General features: G+C 40.8%; 1 protein-coding gene across 1 annotated transcript; it reads right to left on the bottom strand.

The window, feature by feature from the left end:
- Window positions 1–646: 646 nt before the first annotated feature.
- Window positions 647–18,354, bottom strand: rhpn1 (rhophilin, Rho GTPase binding protein 1). The gene is made up of 16 exons (XM_034237313.1): window positions 18,158–18,354; window positions 17,882–17,978; window positions 13,184–13,299; window positions 7,723–7,851; window positions 6,839–6,914; window positions 6,581–6,658; window positions 6,308–6,432; window positions 5,435–5,601; window positions 5,025–5,212; window positions 4,797–4,953; window positions 4,437–4,562; window positions 3,608–3,802; window positions 3,445–3,521; window positions 3,205–3,351; window positions 2,479–2,631; window positions 647–2,373 (listed from the first exon to the last, which is right to left on the bottom strand). The coding sequence occupies exons 1-16, from the start codon at window positions 18,175–18,177 to the stop codon at window positions 2,164–2,166; spliced, it is 2,061 nt and encodes a 686-aa protein (XP_034093204.1). The 5' UTR covers window positions 18,178–18,354; the 3' UTR covers window positions 647–2,163.
- Window positions 18,355–18,626: the final 272 nt, after the last annotated feature.

Here is an 18,626-nt window from a genome sequence, read left to right as displayed (position 1 = left end):
AAAGTGTTCTATACTGTATATATTCTAAATGTAAATGTCAGCTCACTTCCACTGTAAGGAATCCAACACTAAAAAGTACTTTTGTAAAAAAAAAAAAGGATTTAATTGTATGTGCTTTAATACACAATGGGCTTCAAGCAGCAACAACCTTTATTTTTTTATGTTTTTAAAACAATCCTAAAATGCTAATCTGCTCTTCCCTAGGTGAGCCATTAATCCGACTTGGTTTATTATTAGCATAGGTAATGCTGCCTAAAGAAAGGACAGGTGTTATGCCACGTATAAATACCCTGGCTCATGCCCTGGAGCTGGACCGAGGCCAGTAACGTGGAGAGGCTCCAGCAGTAGTGAATAAACAGGTACTGTTATATAACACTAAAGAAAGGTCAGGTGATTTTCCACAACATGAGTACTAGTATTGCTGTGAAATCAAAAACTTTAGGGTTCTATCTGAGCTATTCAGGAGTGAAACACATGCAATATCAATCCCATTTTTGGTCTTAATTGAGATGAATTTGGCCCATATGTAATAATCCAACCATTATAATGAATCTAAAATATGTAGATTTAAGTCATGATATCCTTTGTTAGTTTTGTATCACCGCAAGAGGGTGGAGTGAGCTCATTAACTCGGATGCAGCCAATAGTTGTTCATCATTCACTTTTATTGTTTTCCACATGAAAGAAATACTGTGCAAATCCCCAGATGCAGTTATTAAGGGTTGGCCAGATATTCAGTTAAAAACGCAAATCAAAATATCTTCACAAAATCTGGTCAAACATTTACTCGCACAGAAAGCTGAAGAGAAAACATCGTACCAGCTTTTCTCTTTACTTTTTTTTCTTGATATCAGAAATGAATTTCATCGTGATGAAATAAAAAAGGTCCTATTTGCTTCCTTTCATTCTCATGAAAACAGAACACATAACAAATCACAGAAGAATTGTGAAAACAACGCGTGTGTTTGCTCCCTGTGGCTTTCTGTTCTCATCACTACGGACCATCATGGCACACACATTACACAGGCCATTAGGAAAAACCAGCCTTGTTTTTAAGACGGACCGGACAGTTATGTGCTACAATTCTCACATTTCTAATCATCAATGAAGTACAAACAATAACATTATTTTCCACTAGAATCCTCCTCGTGTATTGTTCCTCATATTGGCGGACTGTAACAGATTACAGTGGCATAAAACATTAAGGGCACAACAGATTTAATACAAAACTCACACTGTGGACTCCTCATGCTTTCCTGCAGCCTCAAAATCATTTCATTTCCAATCCACACAAGCTCTTTGTGAGCGTTCAATAGTCAGGTCTACATTATTAACAGATTCAATCTTCAGTGCATGTACAAATCCTAAAACTACAAAACACTAGATCTGAAGTGCTTTCAATCTAAAAACGACAAAACTAAACAAAACATTCCTCCAAGAACACCCACGACTCTTTCATACTTTTAAAGTAAAGTACCATGCGATATAACAGTGGGTGAACAGAGTGCTTCAGTGGTTACACAGGGCGTTGCTACAGCGTTCTGTAACTTCAGGGTAATACAAGACTCAAGAAAATAATACTTTCTTCTCCCTCTCAATTAGTTTTTGATTCAGTTACATTATTGTAAAAATACAAACGTTTTGTGTAAAGGTAAGTAAAGAAGCTTTCAGTCTAAATGTTCTTGATTTTCACAAGATTTTGCATCCAAGATGTGCCAATACAGCGAATGTTATTAAATGAAGTTAATATTCAAACATATTCTTTGTTTTTCCGTGGCTTCCTGTCTCGAAGGAAAATAAACGGATGATGAATGTGCTTCAAAAATCACATGTGCATCAGATTCTGCCAATCAAATCTCTGCACTTTCCTTTCACAGAGCCGATCAGAAGCATCATGGCAGTCTTTAAACAGAGTCCTGTCTCCAAATGATCAGCCTGCATCTAGAATGGTCCTTGTGTTTTCTGCTGCCTTAAACTCCAAGGCGGTACACAGCACTGCACACATGAGTATAGTATTCCCCCCTGTGGGCAGGATTGTTCAAACTCTCCTGGACTGTGTTAGAAAAAAAAGAAGCCATGGACAATTTCACCGGACTAACCGTGTGCTTTTTTTTTTCATCCCTCGTGCTGTGACTCCCTGAGTGCTTCCTCTGCAGTCGTGTCTCAGTACATGGCTTCGGGGTCTCGTATGCTTCCGAACGACAAACTGAAAGTGCTTCCTAGTCTCTTAGTGGTCCCGCCTCCTTCCCGCTTCTTCTTCCTGTTCCAGTTCAACAAGGAGGCGGAGCTCTGGCCCTTGGCTCCGCCCAGCACTCGCTGCCGAGCGTTTTCCTTGTCGCTGCCGTGGGACAGCGCGATGGCCCTCCTCTCCAACTGCAAACAGGGAGGTTTATTAGGGTGATGACATAACATGAACACGGTCTCAAAAGAAGATATTTGGTACAGCTCCACCAAAACACACACACGTCACGTTCTTACCTGTGTGTCGTGTGAGTGTAGCGTGACCACACTGAGTTCCACTCCTCGCTCGCTGCAGCTCTTCAGCATGTGGACCACCTCCCCATGTTTGGCCCATTTACAGTCCTCTCCGTCCACGGCTACGATGTAGTCTCCTTCCCTTAGTCCCGCCTCCTGTGCCACACAAACGTTAGAAGAATGAAAATCCTTAACATTTGTAGAACAGCCAATAGGAACGCCGTCTCTCTTAAATGACCTGTTGGGGAACACTTCCTTAAGCCTTTCAACAGTACAATATGCTCTAAGGTCAATTTGAATTGTTTGCCCAAAATGATGCCAAAAACCAAACTGCCCTCCGCCCCATGTATTACTGGATTTGTAATGAGGCTGGTTATATAGTCTTCATCTTTTTAGATTTTTGAAAGAAAACGAAAATAGCCAGGAGCAGATTTAATTGAATTCAGTTCAAACAGATTTCCAGCTGGATTTCATGTCTGCAGAACAGGATATTGTTTACTGTATTTAGCAGAGAACGCAGCACGGCTCAGACATTTCTCCAGCAAAAGAAAAAGAAGAGAATTGAGATAAAACTGGGCTGTGTATCATGGATTAAGAAAGAAAGAAAGAAAATGGTTGAAAGGAGACATTTTCTTTAGTTTTCTGTAGTATCTTTGGTAACTGTTTCTATCTTTCTCGTAGTTTAAAGGATATGGAATACATGAGCTGTGGTGAGTGAAGTTGTCTTACCGCTGCACAGCCTCCAGGCACCACTCCAGCCACCAGCACGGGGGAGTCTCCTCTGAGTGTGAGACCCAGCCCCCCCTCCCCCTTCTGCAGGCAGATCACACGCACCGGACCCCAGCGAGCCCGCGCACAAAACACTGACAGAGGCCCCTGCAGAACGGGAGAGAGTTATCAGGAAACCAGGTGATGCAGATTTTTAAAAGCTCTTAAAATCACATATTTTTCCTAATGATTATGTCTTACGAGTCTTTGGAAGATATCAGTAACTTGGACCGTAGAGAAGTTGGTCGGAGTGATTTCTGGTTTCTGATTGGTTTGAGCTGTCAAAAGAAGAAGCCTCAATCACTTCCTGGTATGAAATCACACTGTGGTTTTATAATACTGTGATTTCATCTCAGATACTTACACTGTATCTCTGGAGCCTCTGCGGTTTCATCGAAGTCGTCCTCTCTGTCCAGCTCCGAGTACTTGTCCAGCGAGCGTTTGTGTGTGAGGGACAGCACGTCCTGCAGGATGTCCATCTTTCTCAGGATCTTGCACAGACTGTGGACACGCATGGCCTCCTCGTGTCGGATCACCGCCCGCCGCAGGTGAGCTTTACCTGCATGCATAGAACCACGCATTATGTTAAAGGGGACATATCGTGATCAACATGTTCAGTGTTCGGGACTTTAAATGTGTGTTTCTTAAATGCCTACCAACCCGTAAAATGTGAAATAAGACCATATATATAATATATAATATAACATTGCTCTCCCTTTCCATGTAAAATGCAATTTCCTTAGAATATACAACCCGTCCCATCTGAGTACCTCATAAGCCAAACAGAGCAGACTGGGGTTTTCAACTTATGAGCTTAAAAGACCAGTGTTTTGGACGGAGGCCGAATATAGGTATAGTGAGACAGACAGCATGAGAAGAATAATGTCTTTTGAGTGTTAGAGCAACATATTTGAGTCATAGTAGAAACCCAAAACACAAATATGAACCTTAAAACAGGAATCATCTGTCCCCTTTAAAATGTGTGAATACTACCTAGATTGGAAATCTAGTCAAAAGGGACTGATTGGCTGTCAGTTTAAACAAACAACATTGCCAAAGCACCAAAATAAGATGAGCCCAAATATTCTGACTTTACACACGTAATATGAGCATTAATATTTCCCTGTCTGTCCCAATCACATTTGGCATGTCCGTATGTCTGGTGTAAATATAAACCTATTCCATGAACTCACCAAGCTTTCTTCTTTTTTCAGGGTCTCGTAGAACCTGGCTGAGTGGTGGCCCCGCAGGAACGTTGACGTAGAACTGGAGGAAAGCCTTCTCAGCTTCCTCATCACCCTCTTCCTCCTCAGCGGACACTGAAGAATAAGTCATTTCAAGGTAACGTGAGTAGACACAGTAAGAACGTTTTTGGTAAGGATAACTTGAGGGCTGAATCCTAAAACATACTTTGTCTCATTCACATTGCAGAGGTTGACACATTGACTATTTCTTAAAAGCTTTCCTGTAGTGTGTAACCCTATGATCCCAAAGATCTTCTCTCCCACACACTCACAGTAGAGGCAACATATCTGTGCTTTGGTGTGACTTACATGTGTGATCACAGAGTGCCACAGCAGCATAGTAGTGTGAGACGGCACGGAAGTGTTCAGATTTGACCTGAACCATGGACGCCCAAGAGAACGGCACGTAGTCCTTCATCAGGGGCTGCGCCATGGTCTGCAGCACCAACAGGTAGACGTCTGACACCTGCAGGACACACAGTGTGAGGATCACAGGATGGTGACAGTTACAACACAACCAGAGTCGTGTGTACTCACCCGCGCTGCCTCTTGAGCCAGGTGGAGTTGTGAAGTGAAGTGTGTGTCCTCAGTGGTGAGTGTGACACGCTCAAACACACACTCCTGCACCTGGGCAACCATCAGACGGACCAGCATGCACAGCGACGGACAGCTCATGTCCAGACTGGGAGCGTTGGAGAAATTCTCTTTAAGGTAATTAAAAGCTCCTGAGAAAAAGGACACAGAATATATTTATCAGGCAAAAATACCAAAGACTTCCTAAGTACACTGCACTATGACTTTATTCATGACCATGACATGTATGGCATACTAAACTATAACCTTTTTTAGCACACTATACGTTCACATGGCACACAGTGGGGATTACTCCTATTTCGGAATAAAATAATGTGGAAAACAATTAGTGCTCCAACGTGCTGTCTCCCCACCTGCAGCTTTCTGAAAGGCGTCTACAGCTCGGTCGATGCCGACTGTGGCCGAGCGGTCCTGCCGGGCCCCGATCTGTGTGAACAGGGCCCCGAGGTTGAACAGCACACTTCCTTTTTCAAACGCCAGCGTACGCTGACATGACGGGACGCCTGTCAGGGAGTCGTACCTAAGAGATGGAGAAGAAGGGAAACAAATTAACATACTATACATTAACAAACATGAGATTTTTTATTGCATTATATGCTCTAAGTTTATTAAATGAAGTTTGATTTTTTCCTACAACATGCTTTATTATTATTAATAATATTCTAGGCCGTTTGGCTTAAAAAACAAGTTTAACTATAGGGTATTAAATAATCATTCTACTTGCACCACTAATTTGGCGATAGCTAGCCAGATAGCCAACATTCGCTAGCTAGCTTTAAGGGGGGTATCTAACATATGCTAGCTAACTACTTCGATAGCTAACGTTATCTAGCTTGAAAAACAACAGCCAGCGTTTCGCTAGCTAGACTGATGGCTACTGTTTGCTAGACAGCTTGTTAGATAGATAGCCATCAGCCAACCAGCTTGTTCTATAGCTTAGCTTATGGCAAACAATACAATGACTGACAAAAAAGAGTTATGATATTTTTATGACTATTTATGAAAATGTAAGACATTTTATGGCATATAATACTTAGAGCATACTTTACTATGATTTTTTTATGGCCAACATTTGTCTTTTTATTCAGCTAATTAGCACATTATTAAGTTGTCTGCTTACACACAGATGACTACGATTCCGAATTGTTTTAAATGTGTTTTTGTCTCTTTTTTTTAAGGATTCAATGACCTCCAGGATTTCACATGAGGAAGTGCTCATGTCCTACCAGTGGAAGTGTGCGCCCAGGGTCCTGTGCAGAGGGAAGAAGCGCTGGTCCAGGTAGTACAGCTGGTTGTAGTACTCCATCAGCAGCTCCAGACCGGCCTGGTTACGACTGGGTGTTCGCATGGCCTGGCACAAACAACATCAGATATACAAATAGCTCAAAATGTCATACTATTAAAGAGACTGCACGTTTGCAATAAGTACATTCCATTCCTTTCAAAATACAACATCATTTAATGAAAAACACACTTTATATTTCTCTTCATTTATTAACCTGTCTGAGATCCATTAGCTCTTTGATCTCCTTGGCGTAGAGGGAGCTGTCCTCTCCGTAGTGCTCACAGATGAAGTCCTGTTAGGGGAGACACACGGTCATTTGAGGACAAATGAGTTCAACAGCTGAGGGAACTCTAATATTAAAATGATTGCAGCTTGACTGAGCTTTTGGTGCCTCAAATATTTAACATGAAAAAAAGCCCATTAGTTTTGATACTTGAGATTAAACCAAAAGGATGTATAATGTCATGCTCACCTGGATACAAACTGTGAAATCCACCTCTTTGGTTTCTTTCAAACCGAGTGGGATCATGGGAACGTTGACAGCCTCACTGTGAACAGAAATAATAGCATCATTTGTGTGTGTAATCTTTCCCAGGTTACACTACTAGTAAACACCAACACGTGAACACCATCATGTAAACATGGAGCAGGATAGCACAGTCAAGTCAACAATGGCATCTGCTAGTCTTCAAGCCCCACCGGCTAAAGCCAAGTATTAACCCTTGTTGCCCTGAGGCCCTGAGGCCCCCCCCCAGCCTCCCATTCACAAAGAACTGAAACACGTACGCACTCCATGGGGCCTTTAATGACGCTCTAATCAGGGGATTTATCCTTTCCATGAACCCCGGCTGCAGAGGGAAACACACACACGGTGGTGGACGTACCAACCATTTTTAATTCACAATGAAATTAGATGTATTCAAAATGTTACTTCTTTTAACGCAGTGCATTCAAAAATATTCAGAGACTACAAAATCCCCCTTTTGAAAAACAAACTACAAATGTCCTAACAGGCCCTTGGCTTCCTGTCATCCTTGCAGAGATGAGTATTCCTGACACAACCTAAAAACCTAAACCTTAACCCGCAAACTGTCCTCTGAGAAATATAGAACCAGACATGGTTCGTCTCCCAAATATAATCCCCCAGCCTACAACAGCCTTGGTCCTCCTCAAACACATAAAGCAGAGACACACAGCGCACCCTGTGAATACGAACATGTACTGTAATGGATGCTTGTTTTCTCCAAATATATTTCTCATTAGACTAATGAGACTGACCTGGAATCCATTGGGCAACTCATAAGAAAAGGGTCATGGTTTATAATAGGCCATTGTTTGTTGTGTGCATGTGTGTACCTGTCTGTCTGGTAGACCTCCATGTTGCTGTTGAGCTCCTCCAGCTCCTCTTTCAGCAGCTGCAGGTTGGAGTTGACGAAGCTGAGCTCCAGAGCCACCGTCTCCTTCACCTTGTTGTTGGTTGTTGCTCTGCAGGAATGAACAAAAACATCAGATCTTCATTAAAACCAGCATATTACAGACTGTGACAAATGTGCATTTCTAATGAAAGAAAAACTGTTATTTACTAGAATTGACTTGACAACAAACTAGGGATGCACCGAATATTCGGCCACCGAAAATTATCGGCCGAAAATGGTTAAAAAGGCCCTTTCGACCGAAAGGGTTTTAGCACCGAACAAATATCACCGAATGTCAGAACAGGCTTACGTTGGTAACCTAACGTGTTGTTGTGATGACGTAATAAAGACGCGGCGACCATGCTCGCGGCTGGCTCACAGGGGGGGGGGGGGACATTGACCTTTGTCATCGAGATTGCCCTGAGCCTTTAACAAATCGTATTAAATAATCTGATGACAGACTATAAACAGAATAGCTGAAATTTTAACAAACTAAATAACTCAGTTTCCTCTAATCATTAACCCATGTTTGTATAATGTAGTTAACTCCGTGTGTTGCTGCTAGCATACATAACACCTGACGTGGAAACGTTACTCGTGGATGGGGCTACAGAGCTGCTAGAAAGACGGTCGAACCCGGTGCATTCCTCCGTCTGCATGCGGTGCACTTTTGCTAAATGTTTAGACAAATTGCTCGTGCTTACATGCTAAACTCTTATTGCACTTATGGTAACAAGTATTCTCCACATCGAGACGGGTAAAGTTTAACCACACCTCGGAGCGCGTTCTCTCCGCCATCTCCGCAGTGTGCTCCGCTGCATGTAGCAGCTGCGTGTGTGTGTAAACTGCCCCGCCCCCTCGCACACAGACGGGGGAGAGAGATCTCGTCTGATCGAAAATACATCATAGACGCATTTGTTGTCTTTGCATATTAGAAACGAGTTCGCGACACTAAGAATGCGATATAATGTTTTTTAGCAATAATACATGACATATATAAATGTACTGTATGCATTCAAAAGTGCTGAATAAATGTTTTATGGACCCATAATAGTGATTATTATTTAAGTTAAGTTTTGCCATAATCATGTCTATTTCCATAATCAGGTAGCTGAACAACATTGGTAAAAAATGTATACATTATATATATATATTTCTATTAATCATTTTCGGCCTTTCGGCATTCGGTTTTCGGCCAACTGTTTCCTATTTTCGGTTTCGGCCAAGAATTTCCCATTCGGTGCACCCCTACAACAAACCAACGACTTTATAAGGCAAAAATGAGACATTGAAACTGAGCATGAGACAACATTACAGACACCTCCGGAACTACGTTTATTCCAGAATACAAATGTCTTTAAATCATCATGACTGAGCTCTATGAGAACCTGAAGATTGGCGTTTCTTTCTAATTTAAAATGTTAATATTTCCGGTCATTTGAGGTTAACACCTATGAACTTGTAATGGGCATCTTTGGCTGTTTTTGGAAAGCCTAATTGATCACAGACAAATGGATTATAACATAATCATGAGTTTGAACGCTAAAGCTTAACATATTTGATCTGATATATATTGTTCTAGAATTTGATATGACTTCAGTAGATGATATATGAATGAATCTTTATTGTTTGATCCTTTCTGAAGTATAGCGTTCCTCCCCTCTTCTTAATGTGTTCCACACCTGTTGCTCACATTACTGATCCCTCTCATTTGAGAATGGAGAACAGTTCACTCCACTTCAACAAAATATACCTCAGTTTTAGTTCTTTGTAAAACAGGGCTACAAGGCAGCTGACATTGTTACTGTGTGTCTTGCTTTATCACACAGCTTAGTGCACAAATAACACGTCGGAAATCTGCATTCATGAACGTAAACATTGCAGTGATCTTTGGCAAAATGCCTGTCTTTAATTTATGCAACTATCCTCTTCCCCCCCCCCCCCCCCCCCTCTGCTCATTCACTTTAAGACTCTCCAGTCCTCCTCCGGTTATAGGGGGAGGGTCTTAGTGCTGAGTAAGCCAGTTCACACTACTGGTGGGGGGGGGGGTTCTGAGGTCAACTACACACAATGTTCCTGGAAGAGGCATCACTGGATTCCCATCTACAAATACAAGGAACGCCCCCTAATTATGCAGGTATGAAATGCTTGACAATACAATGACAAGACAGAGTTGTGAGCCTAATGGTGCGTTCACTTTATACAGTCTATGGTCACACACCTGTTCACTGGCAGCTTTGTGCGGGTCATCTCAGGTGTGAAAGTAAAAGGACCGGTTACAGTCATTTATGATAGCAGTGATTTAGTTATGATTTCAAAAGCTAAACCACTTAGACATCAACAGATTGCGAAGTCTGTTCAGGAAAATGATAATTGATCTGTATAACCACGGTAACACTTACACACACCATCGCCGGTATTTCCCCAGATGAATAGGTCAAAAGCTGTGCATCAGACTCCATGTGCTTTGTTCGTTACAAAGAGTGTGACCGATCCCACAGTAACAAGCCCTCCATGGAGACTGTCTCCATTTGAGCTCTTATAATATCAGGCTTTTGAATATAATCATAAACTCTGCTGATAAACATCAACACTGATGCTTGTGTCAATCAAACAAAAAAGACTTAAGTACCACTTTCCCAAAACAAAGGGATGGTACCATTTTGGACATGACATGATAAACTGTACAAAGCTCATAGCTACGAGCAACGTATGCTCCTCGCTGGTGACCCCGTTTATATTTTAGCATTGTGTTTATTTTGGATTTCCTGTCTTTTGGATATCTTCTTACTGGTATATTTTGATGCCTGCAGGATTGTTCAGCCGTTCATACATTGTGCCGTAACTCACAGCTGCAGAAACACTTCTCTTTAGTCTTATCTTATCTGTGTTTGAGTCAGATGTTCCAAAAGCAGTATTTTATAAGTGATTGGATAACTGAGGGAAGATATACCCGCACACTTGGATCCATGAAGTGTTTTACACTATTTTAAGCCTTCGTTTTATAACACTTAACAGACTGGTAACAAATAAACCAAACCTCTGCTTGTAGATGTTCCTTAGAGAACATCTTTTCTCAGTAACTGGAGAAGGAGCTGAACATCTCAAAGCTTTCAAGCACAATCAAAGGTCCTGTAGATAATCCATCCAGTTAGACCACTTTACCTTCACACACACACACACACACACACACACACACACACACACACACACACACACACACACACACACGGGCTCAAGCCATGGACAATCTGATTAGTCAGCTTTAAATGGGCTGCCAAATATCCCCTGTACACACACCCACTTGCACGCACAGCATTCTGCAGCTTTTAAAAAGGAAAACATAACTCTCTTATTCAGAGTGTACGAACTGACTGAAAACACGAGGTATTAGAAGATGAATGACTATATATCTTTAGTAACCTATGATCATTGTATAACAGCTGATTTCCAGGAGAGAAACAACCGGCAGCACATAATAATGACATCTTAAATCAGCCAATCACAAACTCTGATGAGTAACTCTTATGTGTAATTATCACCGCTTCCCCCTGTTCCACAAAAGTGTCAGAGTGAAGTGAAAGTGAGATGTTTTGTATGTGCGGACTATTCCAATTGACCGGAAAGGGGGAGGACAGAAGGAAAAAAAAAGGTCTGACGGTGCCAGACAAATAAGTAGAGGAGGGTGGGGGGGTGAGCCTGCCGGGGCTCCATTGGGAAGCTGCATGAGAACAGGACAGGAGGTGGACACAAAGCCGGCTGATTACAGGCTGTGTGGGGGGGCCCTCTTTGTCTCAGTGACCTATCGGCCCAATAGAAAGCGCTTGTTTTATTTCCCCTAAACTGAGTCATCAGCTTTTACAAGAACAGCCTAAATCCAGTCATAAGTGGAGTTAGGGGGAAAGATCCCCAAAAAAAGAAAACATCACTTCCTGTTCCAATCTGCCTGTTGGTACCACCACAAAACATTACAAGTAAAGTGTCATTTTATTTAATATACTTTTTTATAATTGAATATATATCGTAGACACAAATGCATCATGCACCCCTACTTCACATTTCTTCTCGTCTGATCAACAGCCCATAACCGGAATACAGTGAACTCTGGCATATCAAAGAAGTGTTACATTGTTACATTTGAACAGATGAACAAGGTTGTGTTTGAAAAACGAGGAATCAACTAATCATAGCAAAGCAAATATTTAAAGATCTTGAATAGTATAAAGGAAATGTACTTCTTGTAAACTTATTAGTTAAATAATAGAAGAGAGACTGCGGAATAATAATAGCAGCCCTGCTTAATTAGTTTTAGCAAACAAAGTCCTCGGATACAAATAAGGGGAGCGTTTCGATTTATTTTAATTAAAAGACACTTGTTTTCTGTGTGGATCTTTGTCGATTCTGACACGGAACCACGAGGAAAACAAACTGCTTGCTTTAATGAAGTGGCTCCTCCCCCTCCTTCCCTCCTTCCCTCCTCAGTCGAATGTTCATAAGGAGTGTGTTTTCAAAGTTCACTATTCTTATTGTAAATGTTCTCCAAACTCCCACAACAAAACTCTACACCAACTGCACGCTCATATATTACAACCCTTACTGTAGCCTCTGCAGTGCTCTGCCTTTAAGTGCATAGGAAACACAGAGGCTGAGAAACAGTCAGACTCAGGAGAGAGCAAATGCACCGAGACATGGCTGGAAGTTGGAGGGGATAAAGATGACGCTAATATTCTCAGAATGAAGACTTTGAAGCTATGCCACGTTTCTCTCTTCCCTAACAACCCTCTCGTGTGCCGTGTGAATGACAGCTAAAAAGCCAGCAGTTCAGATGGTTGAGAGGACTCGTTAGTGTTCATACAGTTTAATTATCGCACAAAAAAAACATTGGTAGCAAAAAAAAGGGTTTGACTCAAACGTACTCAACACGAACACGCAGACATAAGTATGAGTGTTCAAACAGTGGACACAAATAGAGCCATACAACTGGGTGGTGCTGGTGTGTGTGATATCTTTTTTGGAGGGGAATGACCTCTGACCTTTTCCCGTCACAGGACAACGCTACGAATGGGACAGAACCAACAAGCCGACACAGAGGAGGAAGCAGAGTAGATCATCACATCTGAGAGGAAAGGTCTGATGCAGAAGAAAGTTTGCCCTTTCAAAATAAAATAAACGCAGTGAACAAAAGGTGCACCTGACTACGTTTCAAACAACTAACGAATCCACTACGAAACAACACATACCCTATCACTCTTCTTCTGTCTTGAAATTCAGTTTTATAAACGGGTAAGATACCAACACCATATGTCCAGTTATTTTCAGAAGCGTTCTCTTGACAGTCGCCTTTTTTTCAAAATGCTGTGAATGGCCCTGAACAGACAGAAAGTGACTTTACAGCAGCTCACCTGAACAGGTTCTCCGCTCCAGCTCTCATGCGCATCTCCTTGTTGATCTGCTGGTTGATGCGGGATCGCCGGTGCTGCAGTTTACTGCGCTGAGTCTGGGCGAAGGGATCACATCCCTGCAGACAGAGAGAGATACAGAGACGTTAGGCCAGTGGTTCTCAAACCTTTCCTGTCATTCCCCACTTGGAGCAGGTGGGCCTTTTCAAGCCCCACCTGCTCCAATCAAATGGTAGGCCACGCTTAAAATGGTCAAATGTATCGTTCTATAACAGGGGTCACCAACCTTTTTAGGATGAGAGCTACTTTCAACAAATAAAACAAGTCGTGAGCTACTTTTACTCTATTACTTTTACATTATTATATGCTTACCTTTAACCTTTGTGTGCTGTTTGGGTCTGTGGGACCCTTTTCAGTGTTTACTAAAAGAACATGTATGCAATTTAATTATTTTTAACCTGCTTTATTTGGGGGTGGACCTCACCTCCTCTAGGGGGGGCATGCACCCCCGGGAAGATATTTTTTTAAATGTTGTAGTTAAATGCATCAATCTGGTGCACTTTGAGCACAACATGAATGCATGGATACAGCTCTCAACACTCAGATGAAAGGGAGATGTATACTTTTCAATAATCCAAACATCTTTAGAATACGATCACAACCAACAACAAATCATTTAAACTTGTTTATTCTTATCTTATGTTACCTAGTTAGCATTCTTTCTTTTTATTTATGCATATTTTACTAATTACTCCCTTTAAAAAATGTTTACTTTTTTTTACTGTCCTATAGTACACATTGGAATGATTTCTTACTTACTTGCTTTTTTTACAACTAGGCTATACACTATACACCCCACACTTTGAGAAACGCTGCGTTAGACGATAAATTTATGAATAATTAATTACAGCAGCATACTGTATATGACTATTGTAAGCATTGAAATGGTTGAGTGGTGCAGGAATGAGTCTTATATGATGTAAATGAGTCAGCATTTCAGTACTTCTGGTTCCCACATCTAGAAGCTAGGCGTTTTTTCAAAGACTTTTTTGTCACCTACCTGAAATAAGCTAAAGAGATTTTAACGTTTTAATCTACGACATAAAATACGTCAATAAATACCTAACTCAGAAATATCTGAAGCTTGTATGAGTCATTAAAACAGTGGTTGCTAACAAGTGACAAAATGATACTATCAAACATCATCGTGCCAAACACAAGTCAGACATTATTTAGAGGTGGTGGTCATGTGACCGTGTTGTAGTTCGTTGATAGCATAACGTTAGCTTCTGGCAATTGTATTTATGCTTCAACAATGATACAACTGGTGTTAATATGTTGAGGTCACCAGCTGATAACAGGTGTAAGCAACATACATTCTGTTCTATTTTGTGCTGTAATTCAAAATCATGGAACAATCCCATTGCCTTTTTGTTGAGGGAACCATGGAGATGCTTACGTCCTCCCTGCACAACTCTATACAAAAGTGTCTATATGTCAGAGCTGTGTATCTGCCTGAAGATTTAAAGGGTCTTAAATCTGGCTTCAACAGGCATTACGCCAGCGACACCAAAATAGCTGATTATGAAATGTCTGCTCAGTAAAATCTATCATCCAATGCACCACTGTTTGAGGTAAACAGATGTAGAATAATATGACAGATGCAGCAGCTGCTCTGTAAACGTACTGATACTCCCTGAATGCATCCTGGTCGCTCCTTACATCACTTTCTAATCCTCTCTCAGAAAATGTATCCAGTATATGGACGTTTCTCATTTGCTCACCCTTTATCCACGTCGTTCCCTCTCACTAAGTTAAGGTGTTTGTTTAGCATGTGCGCTTTAAGTAATCCTCAGAGTGCCAGTGTGGATTACCATTCTGGCCCAGCTCCCACTTCTGCTCCACCATCAGGAAGGCAAGGAGGATGGAGGCTGCTCAACATCAGTGCAGATAAAGTCTAAAAGCTTGTGTTGAAAACCTTGCCGGTCCAGGTGAGTACAGTATAATATATAGACTGTGAAATGGGCCAATTTGCACAATGTTTTTTAGTAACATGGACACTCAAGTAGGACTGCATTGCACGGTTTCATTATCCATTCATCTGAAAAACATTTTCTTGATTATTCCATTAATAGCTTTGTTTTTAAAAAGGAAATTGTGAAAAGATCCATGCCAGAATCTCAAAGTCCAAAGTTGAAATGTCTTGTTTTGTCAGCCCAAATAAATTATGTTTAATATATTATTATGAAAACGAAAAAGCAGAACATTTGAATATTGAGTGGTTGAAAATGACTCGATTATATAAAACGTCTTATATGATTTTTCTGTCAAGCAATTAATCCTTTAGCCGACGAATATTTATCAGCTGTACCGAAGCAGGGGAAGTGCCTTTTCAGTTGTATTTGACCCATTCAAACAAGGGGTTAGATGTAGGCTACCGTGGGAATGCAGATTGCCTGATATACCTGATATCAGTGTGTGTGCGAATGCTGGTGCCTACACTTAAGATAATAAAAGGGTGTGCTCAAAGAAATGACTGAATACATTTTCTCCATAACTTCTAGGGAGACAGTTTAAGTTTTATACGCTAAAGTGTAAAGCTATATTTCTGGTGCTTAAATCAAATCATATTTAATTTATCATCATGATGTGGGGTACGAACATATTGCTCTTTTATCACGGCTTTCCTCATTCATATTTTCTTGTTGATCTAATGCAGTGGTTCTCAAACTTTTTCTGTCAGGCCCCCCCTTTGGAGAAAAAAAAAAAGTCGGGGCCCCCCAACACACATAGTCAGGCTCAGTGGCGGCGCTAGAGACTTCTTTTGGGGGTGCTGTGGGGTAGCTTGACGTTTCATAGAGGGTGCTCAAACATTTAGGGTTTCCCATTAATGTACCGGTCGCTACAGTGGAATTTTCTACTGCAACACTCCCCACGCATATACACAATGTACCCGCAACTGTTACAACGAAGGCTCGATAATCAGCTCACGGCATATAGGTGTAAGCAGGGGTCAAGTGCTATTTTTATAGGTGGTGTGTGAACACATTGAGAGCAAAATGAAGAGATCTATGGATACCTCTCAACACCCAGATGAAACGGAACTGTAAACAGATTTACTTTTTCTTTATGGATATTTTACAAATCACCCTTTTAAACTTTATTCTTTTTTTTAATGTCATATAGTATTTCATACCTGTTTTTCATTTATTCTCTTATTTTTGTATAACTATAATGATCATATAAATGTGTGCCTCGGAAATAATTGTTTACATTAATGGTGACCAAAACGTTTGAGACCCACTGAGATAACACTCAGAGTCCTTTAGTTCACTGAGTCTCTCAGTCTGACAGGAGAGGACTCTCCTCCACTTTGTTGTTGAAAAAACTCCTTATATCCGTTAGCGTAGCTCGCTAGCACCAGAAGCTAAGAACAACGATCTCCGGTACCGGTGCGCTCTCTCTCTCTCGCGCACACACACAATGGCTCGTTCCACACACACAGAGACCCAGACGTAATAGTACTGTACTGTATCATATTATTTTCGAATCAATAATTTTTCAAATTATGATTTTTTTTTTTTTTTTTTTTTTTTTATATAACCATTTTTCCTCCTGGTCTTTCGCGCCCCCCCCCCTGGCATGCCTGCGCGCCCCACACTTTGAGAACCACTGATCTAATGTAACCTGATTACAGAGGTGTAAAGTAACCAAGTAGATTTACTCAAGTACTGTACGTTAGTACAATTCTGAGAGGTTACTTGTACTTTACTTGAGTATTTCCATTTTATTCAAATGTGTTATTATATTCCATAACAATTTAAAAGTTAACATTGTACCTTTAGTTACTTTACATGTGGATTAATGATACGCAAATATAATCAACACTTAATTAAGACTTTAGTTACACCTGGGTGAAATTCACATGCCACCCAGCAGTAAATCAAATAATTCAAATGTGTTCCACATTTACAAGCTCTACAAACACATTAATACATCAATGGTTATAATGACAACATATAACATAAGGTTTCGCAATGGGCCAATCTGTATGGGGCGAGTACTTCTACTTTTGGTACTTTAAGTATATTTAGATGCCAATACTTTTGTACCTTTACTTGAGTAACATTTTGAATACAAGACTTTTACTTATAACAGAGTATTCCTATACTTTGGTATTTCTAGTACAAGATGTGTCTATGACAGAAAAAGAGAGCAAATAAAAGATGGAGGGTTTACAGAATGGTAACAGAAGTTATTATTGTACACAGTCTGCAGTAACCTTATCACAGAGGTGGAAGAAGTACTCAGATCTTGTACTTAAATAAAATTAGAACTAACAGAGTGTAGGAATAGTATTTTACAAGTAAAAGTCATATTCAACATGTTACTCAAGTAAAAGTTTGCAGCCTAATATAACCAAAAGTAAACATACTCATTATAAGTATTTTTTAAGTGTTGATCCTATTGTTTATCATGAATCTATATCTGCAAAGTAACTAAAGGTACTACATAAATGTAGTGGAGCAAAAGTACAATGTTAACCTCTGAATGAGTAGAAGTACAAAGTAGCATAACATGGAAATACTCAAGTACAAATGCCTCAAATGTGTACAGTACCTGGGTAAATGTACTTAGTGACTTAACACCACTGTTCACATGCCTAATGTGTGTGTAGGTGTGTGTGTTCAGGTGTCTCACCTTTCGGATGCTCCCGCTGTGCCCGCTGCACTCTGCGGGTAAACTTAAGGGCATGTCGTCGTCCGAGGTACTGTCTGACAGCGACATCTCCAACTCTCTGTGGAGAGTAACGCTATTATAATTTTACTCAAAACGGTCACTATTTCAACAGACTTGGCCTACATCACACTTCATTTAAAAGAAGACGCTAAAGATAATGGAATACACAGTTTCAACGTCAATATTTTTTAACAGAAAACGTTTAGTAAGCTAACGAGTCACGGTTTTACTACTTGCCTTGTCGCAGGTTCCTCCATCGTGAGGCAACGAAAAAGTCGGTGAAAGATTCCCTACATTTCTCCCAACTTTATATATATCCAAGTAAACACAGAGCTCCAATGTTCAGCCAAGAGTATAGTGAAAAAAACTACTTTTTACTCCTCAAAACAACCCAGCTTCAACTCATTATATTATGCTAGCACCTCCTTTTTTTCTGACTTGTGTGCAGCTGCAAGAGTTTATTCACAGAGGCGGGCCGCAAATGAAGAAACAAGCCAACCACGTTTCGTCTTGTAAAAGTGACTGTAAATCTGACAAATCAGAGGGCGGATTAGGGTCTAATAAGAGCCTGATCTGACCAATCACAAGTCGCTTCAAGCGTCCCCCTACTCAGCGGGTCGTTGCTACGGTAACGTCAGGGCTGTGGCTTGTGTGTGGGCTCTGAAAAGATTGTAAAAGCTCCACCGTGGGAGTGAAAACCTGAATA

This window comes from Gymnodraco acuticeps, unplaced genomic scaffold (genome assembly GCF_902827175.1).
Source record: "Gymnodraco acuticeps unplaced genomic scaffold, fGymAcu1.1, whole genome shotgun sequence".
In the NCBI taxonomy this organism is placed as follows: domain Eukaryota; kingdom Metazoa; phylum Chordata; class Actinopteri; order Perciformes; family Bathydraconidae; genus Gymnodraco; species Gymnodraco acuticeps.
This window is presented reverse-complemented; position numbering and strand designations above follow the sequence as displayed.